The sequence below is a fragment of the Adiantum capillus-veneris genome, chromosome 12 (genome assembly GCF_014529385.1).
Source record: "Adiantum capillus-veneris isolate H3 chromosome 12, ASM1452938v2, whole genome shotgun sequence".
Classification (NCBI taxonomy): Eukaryota; Viridiplantae; Streptophyta; class Polypodiopsida; order Polypodiales; family Pteridaceae; genus Adiantum; species Adiantum capillus-veneris.
Window position 1 is genome coordinate 98,294,966 of NC_140942.1, and position 7,331 is coordinate 98,302,296.

The following is a 7,331-nucleotide window of genomic DNA, read 5'->3' on the forward strand; positions in this document are numbered from 1 at the left end:
TATTGGTTGGCCTCCCAAGGGGTCCAATGATAATTTAGTTAATTTGATTAATTGTTTTTTCATTTATTAAGTCCTCTCTCTCAAAAGGGAAAGGGGGACACTTGTCCCTTGTTGCTTGATATGCATTAAGCATGTGATTGGCCAAGAAGAACTATTTCTTTCTCCTATGAATGTTTCTTCTTTCCTCTTCCCTATCCTCGTTCCCCATTAGCTCTCTTCACCTGTGAAGGTGTTTGAGGCCTTGGGACTGAGGCCGGGGATAGTTAATGCTTTTTACAAAGTCTATGTTATGTTCGTGATGCATGAAGCTTTCCTTCTTCATTGCATCACCTAAGTCACAAGGAACACAAAGATTGTATTGTACCAAGTCTCTCTTGATGGGAGAATCTATAATACAAAAGCCAATTGGAGGGGGGACCGGCTCCACATAAATCCGGTCCTCAATTGTTGTCAAGTTCTCTATACTCTCTCTCTCTCTCTCTCTTGCAAAAGTATTGTTCATGCCAAGTTAATTAAGTACTATGGTTATATTGCTACCGCTAAATAAGTTCACCCTCTACGTTCTCAAAATAGTCTCACAAAAATGCTCTCTTTAATTCTCCTAATTCCGCTATTCTCAAAGTTCATAGGCCATTTTTATTACATGATAAATCGTGTTATCGACTGGCTTCTGATGTAATACTCTTACATCCACAACCATGATGAATAGAGGCTTCGGCTTCCCTCACTTCCAATACTTGTATCGTTACTTCTCTAGATTGGAATAAGGTGTTGCCAATGGAGCCCAAGAAGAAAGAAAGACCTAGCTATCAAGTTGCCTCAACCTCCAAGTTAGGGTTCTCTCTCTGTCTCTCTCTCTCTCTCTCTCTCTCTCTCTCTCTCGGGATAGTTTTCTACGACGTTAAAATTCTCTTCCTCTTCTTCTTCTTCTTCTTCTTCTCTCTCTCTCTCTCTCTCTCTCTCTCTCTCTCTCTCTCTCTCAAATTTTCCCTAAGCAAAGAACCAAAGCACTACACGAGAGCATAGCAAAGCAAGAAAGGGTGTTTGGATTAGTGTCGTATTTGAATCTATGTCCCATCATTCCCTGCGTGTGACACGTCTCGGTAGACAAAATGGAGTGTTTTATTGGCACATTGCAATTTCACCTACTTGCTGTCTCTTTGGAGGGCAGGGAATCTTTAGAGAGAACTGTCATTGAGGTGTTCCACTGTCTTTTCATTGGACTAAAACTCCTTTGTAATTCAATGAGAAATGTTGCTTGGCCACAAAAGCACAAGATACACAGTGAGATAGATAAAAATGGCCATTTGCATGTGATTAAGGCGAATCATTTATATGGTCATTTTCACAGAATACTGGAATACTGCCTTGAATTCTACGTGATTTTTGAATGGATTCCATACAAAGTAGGCCTTATTGGCTTGTCAAAGAATTGTAAAAGGCTTGTTTTGCAAGCTCTACATCATTACAACTCCTACAAGCACCTAGCACAGTTCGCCACGAAATTCTATCAGGGCAGAGTGGTATCTTCTCAACTAGTTCTCTTGCTCTATCTATTTGACCTGCGCGAGAATAAACGTCAACCAAGCTGTTGTGGTGCTGAAGAGCTGGCGCAATGCCAAAATCATTACTCATGGCTTCAAAATATGTGTGGCTTCTCGAGCAGAGACCCGCATGGCCACAAGCATTCAAAACAATGACAAAAGAAACTGAATCAGGTGTAACCCCTTCCCTTAACATACTCTCAAACATACACAGAACACCTACACATTCCCCCGCACGCGCATACCCTGCAATCAAGGGATTCCATGAATTGACATCTCGAGTCGGCAGCTTGTCGAATACTTGAACTGCTAGAGGGAGCCTATCACACTTGGCATACATACCTACCAAACTGTTGCCAACAAGCAAATGCTTATCCACCAATCCTAATCTTTCAATCTCAACCTGTAACTCTTGACCCTCGTCCGTTGCACCAATGCTACCACAAGCTTTCAAGCTGCAAACATACGTAAAGACGTCAGGGGAGATACCCTCGAATTGCATTCTTCTATACAACTTGAGCGCTGCCTCGACCTGCCCATTTTCAGTATAACCTTCAATCAAAGCGGTCCACAGCATTGCATCGCGGGCTTTAAGATTGTCGAAAACTTTTTGAGCTAGAACTAACAATCCACATTTTGCATACATGCTCACCAAAGTGGTGCCGAGAACAAGGTCCCTCTCATGGAAGTTCTTGCTCTCCATTTGAGCATGTAGCTTTAGGCCCCTGTATGTGGATCCTGCATTGCGACAAGCATTCAGACCAGAAATGATGGTAACTCCATTTGGACAGACACCCTCAAGTAGCATCCGATCTAGCAGTTTGAGGGCTTCTTCATCAAGCCCGTGCTCAAAGTAGCCTGTGATAAGAGTGGTCCAAGAGATTACGTCTCTGCCTCTAAGCATGTCGAAGACTTCACGTGCTATGGCAAGGGCGTCGCACTTGATATACATGTCAACCAAGGCATTGCCTACAGCAAGCTCCTTATAAAGCAAGAAAATTCTTGCTATTTGAGCATGTAGTTCTAACCCTTTGTGCAGATTTCGTATGCTGGCACAAGCTTTTGCACTGCAGACAAATGTGATAACATTTGGTTTGATACCCTCGGCTTGCATTCGTACCAAACACTCGAGTGCTTCCTCGCCATGTCCATATTCTGCATATCCTGCGAGGAGAGCGGTCCATGTGAATACATCTCGGGCCGAAAGCTGCTCAAGTACCTGCTTTGCCATAGAAAGCGAGCCACACTTAGCATACATATCGACCAACGCATTCCCAACAATGATATCCTTGTATAATAGTTGCCCTTCATTGATCTGTGTGTGTAGCTCTTTCCCTTTCTCTAGAAATCGTGAGCTTGCGCAAGCTTTTAGGCTGCAAGTGAAGGTAATGGCACTGGGAGTGATGCTCTCAAGCTGCATGCGCTTGACACAAGCGAGAGCTTCTGAGCCATGCTCATGCTCGGCATATCCTGAAATCAGAGAGTTCCATAAGGCAGCATCTTTAAGAAGAAGATCATCAAACACTGCCCGCGCTTTTGAAAGGAAGCCCCATTTGGCATACATATCAACCAAGGAGGCACAGACAAAGACGTCTTTCTTGAGGAGGCCCATGTGGGAGACCTGGGCATGGAGTTTGAGGCCCTTCTCCACATCTTTGAGTTTGGTACAGGCCTTGAGCTGGGCGGCAAATCCTCTGTCATGTTTGCGCATTTCACGAAGACCATCGAAGAAGCCATTCTTTTCGGGTCCCCACGAGCAGCAGGCTTCATTCAAACCTCTCAGGCGTATTGGACACGCAAAGCTTCTTCACCATAGAGAGAGAGAGAGAGAGAGAGAGAGAGAGAGAGAGAGAGAGAGAGAGGGGGGGGGGGGGGGGGGGGGGGGGGGGGGGGGCAAGGGGGGGAAAGAACAGAGACCTCAAAGCTCCATGCAACAAGTTTTGAACTCAAGACGTGTTTTGGGGGGCAGAGAGAGAGGGAGAGATTTTTTACTTAGTAAGCCTAATGTCCTTTTTCACTTCCTCCACACAAGAGTGACCCACATGGAGGAGCAAATTCATTGAGGTTGGCTATATGTCTTTTGTTAGGGGATGCTTTTTAAAAACAAGTGATAAAATCACCAGTCGCTTGCAGACATAGTAGAAATTTCTTTTTGACATGCAATTTTTCAAGCTCCCTTTCATATGCTTTGTGTGATGCGATCAACTTATATAATTTGTCATATATAACGTTAACTCAAAAGTATAAATACAAAAAATGATAGGCAAGTTCAAGATTCTAGCATGTCGAATGACATGAGGTTTTTTTAAAGCACTTGTTTTGATAGGCCCTTGACAAAAAAAATTAGGTATCAATTTTAAGCCTTGATCTAAGTTTAGATCCCACTTTAAAAGCTCTACATCTCTAAGCTTTTTTTTTACTAAAACATAAACACAGAGAATTGTATTAGAAAAACACCCCTAAGCTCGACATCCTTAAGCTTTAAAGCCCTATGCTCTAGACCCACTTTCAAAATTCTAGACCCACTTTAAAAATTATGCATCCTTAAGCTCTAGAGCCCCCTTTACACATTAAACTCTAGATCCCTAAGCTGTAAATCCCACTTTAAAAGCCATAAAGTTCTAAGCCCTAAAACTGTAGCGCCCCGGAGTGACCCTCCCTCTACCTGTGAGTCCATGTAACAATTTCGCTTTCTTTAATTCAAAGCTTTACCTTCTTAAAAAAAAACTATAGATCCTCATTGGAGACTTACTTTAAAAGTTCTACATCCTTTAGTTCTAGAATTAGCTTTAAAATCTCTAAAAATAAAAATAGAAAATCTCTAGAGATTAAAGCTCTAAAGGATAGATCCCTTCCTTAAAGTTTGAACTAAAAAAAATTAACCGTCTTATAAATGACAACTTTCATCTATCACCTCAAGTTTCAAAGTGTGAAAGAACTTCTAAAACTGAAAAGGTGACTCTTGGGATTTGTGGAGCCACCCATTATGCTAAGTCTTTATCATTCAACCTTTAAGGCTTTCAACATTTCACGAATGAGACTCCCTCCATCTCCGGCGGAGTGGCCACCTTCGACGGCAAAAAGGTTGCTCTTTGTTGCCAAAAACATCCCAGAGCTTCTTGGCCTTACTCAAGTTTGGACACACCCCGCAATCAACCCATTCCAAGAGAAAACATCTCGAACACAAAGCTCCTCAAGCACTTTTTGTGCTTTATGGATTGCACCACATTTGCCATACATGTCAACCAAGGCAATGCCAAGCCCCACGTTTTCTTTCAACAACTCTTGAGGCCTCTTTCAACAACAGCTTCCCACATGACCACATCTTGGTACTTTGTACTTTTGTCCTTTCTCGATAGAGAGGGAGACACACATATATATTTGATTTGTCTCATAGATCAACTTCGGCTTTAATAGATGTAAAAAGATCTCTCTCTCTCTCTCTCTCTCTCTCTCTCTCTCTCTCTCTCTCTCATATAGCAGGTATCTATGTGTGTGCATGCACCGAGTGTACTGGAATTGATATTTTGGGACTTTACTGGAACTGACAGGTGGAAAAGGCTTGACCGATCTAGGCCTATACGAATGGATATATATTTTATGTACATTCTATTATTCAAGTCCTCTTTTATGAGCTTTGGCCATTTATGACCGGCTGGCCAGTTTCTACTCAATTTGACTATTCAAGAAATCTATAAATCAAATACGTGCAAGAGGGAAATGGTCCCTCTTGCACGAGGGGAGATTGCACCCAGTGCTTGTGTCTTTCTCTTCTCCTCTCTTCCCTCATCTCTCGCCGTGCCGGTGTAGCACTCCGCTCTAGGAGGTGCACCTGCACGCGCTCTCTCGCTCTGTCTCTCTCTTATCGTGTATGGCTTGGAGTATGTGCAAAGATGGTTGCCAGATATGCAGACTTCTGGGTTTTATAGTTGCAGTATGTTGCTTTTTTAGTGCTTTGCAGGGCTCTCCGCGCTTTGTTTGTAGCAGTGGTATCAGAGCTAATGGAATGCTCTTGGGTATGCACAACGAACATGGCTATGAAGATCTTTGCCTACAATCGTGAAGCTAAGTCCTTTGCCTTCTCTTTACTATCAAATTGTTTTTTCTTTGGGTCCAACTTAAATGCTTTTGCATGGACGTTTCTTTTTGTGTTCTCATAGATGGTTCTCCATCTTAATCATCAAGGATAATATGTAGATTTTTCTATGTAAGTAGCTTGTAATTAGTAGCAGCGTATAGAGAAATGGTATAGCTAAGATTTGATTATTTCATGAAAGAGAAGATAGTGAGGGAGGTAAATTGTTTTGCCTATCTGCATTGATATAGTGAACTTGATAAGATAATGGCAAGAAGAAATTGATATCAAATTCTCTGTCACGTGAACGGGATGGAGCAGCATCAACAGTTACTCCTCATGGTGCTGACTACAACGCCATCCATTCTTGCAAGCAGTGCCATTGGTAGGTCCGACGCCGATCGTCGCTTGCAACTGTCGTTTGTCAACTAAAGCCATTAAGCATGTGGATACGCCAAAAAGCCCCATGCAATGGTTGCATACTCTCTAAATGCCCTCCACCATTCCTCCCCTTGCATGACAGTCGCTGACGTGCATGGCGTGTGCACAACCACTATTTTTTTATTTATAATTTTGGCCGCCATATCATTCTATAGCCGCCTTTGACCCACCCTCACTTTGAGGGTTGCGCATGTATTTTGATGGGCTCTGCCATGCATCCCATCAAACCTGAACTGAAGACACTACCTCAATTTCCCACCAAACAACAACGTGCCATCATGAGTGCAGGGTGTGTTGCCACCCACTAAAGCATTGGTGAACAACAGTTTAAATCCCGTCAACCTCCCTAACCACCTATACACCATGTGGCGACTTATTCCACCCATTGGAGGTCTCTCTCAACTCTCCCATGCCCATGGCGGCGAGCCATCAAAATCCTTCTCTCTCTCTCTCTCTCTCTCTCTCTCTCTCTCTCTCAAGGGTGGAAAAGCCACACTCGCCATGGAGAATGAGCAAAATCTCCAAGGAATTTGGATGCTAATCCAACCACATCATCTACAACAACGGAAGCAATGATCATGGCTTACTTGATCTCGTTACAAGAAACCGTCAACAAACAAGGTGAAGAGTTGCACGCACTTGCAATGGAGAATGGTACTTTAAGAGTTCTCGTTGTGGAGAATGAGCACCTCAAGAAGGTTCTTGAAATGCAAACAACACGCTTGATGCATCTTGAGAATGAAGTTCAAGAATGTAAACGCTCTCTTGCTGACATGAATGTATTGAAAGAGCGCTTGAGCAAAGTTGAGAGTGATCATGTATTGAAAGAGGAAACAATAGATACAATACGACATGATGTATGTGAGATGAGAAATGCATCCAAATCATGGGCTGATATATGTAAGGATAATGTGGTTTCTACATCTCCTATCACGCAATCCGTTGTCCAAGCAAAGAATGTAGAGAATGTGGACACTCAAGAATTGCACGAACGACAAAAACGCTCAAAGAACATCGTCATTCGTGGAATCAAGGAGGAAAGCATGGAAACACCCCAATCTCTTGCAGTTGCTATTGAAGATTTTTTTGCTACACACTTTGGCATGTCAGGAATCATGGCTTATGGTGCACATCGAGTTGGAAAACAAGGAGTCCCTCGCTCGGGAGAAAGACCTATTGTATGTACCATGGCTGATGAGGTAAAGAAAAAGATCATCCTTGACAATGGTTGGATCTACCTCAAAGGAACAAGTTGTAATGTATATGAGGAT

The 7,331-nt window shown here is 42.8% G+C and overlaps 1 protein-coding gene across 1 annotated transcript; it reads right to left on the minus strand.

The window, feature by feature from the left end:
• Positions 1-1,045: 1,045 nt before the first annotated feature.
• On the minus strand, positions 1,046-3,414 carry LOC147446194 (pentatricopeptide repeat-containing protein At2g33680-like). Its single transcript, XM_086526191.1, has one exon. The coding sequence runs from the start codon at positions 3,253-3,255 to the stop codon at positions 1,414-1,416; it is 1,842 nt and encodes a 613-aa protein (XP_086382317.1). The 5' UTR covers positions 3,256-3,414; the 3' UTR covers positions 1,046-1,413.
• Positions 3,415-7,331: the final 3,917 nt, after the last annotated feature.

What these genes read in the sequence shown, in the direction of transcription:
- LOC147446194 (XM_086526191.1), bottom strand. Translation starts at nt 3,255, where the DNA reads ATGCGCAAACATGACAGAGGATTTGCCGCCCAGCTCAAGGCCTGTACC.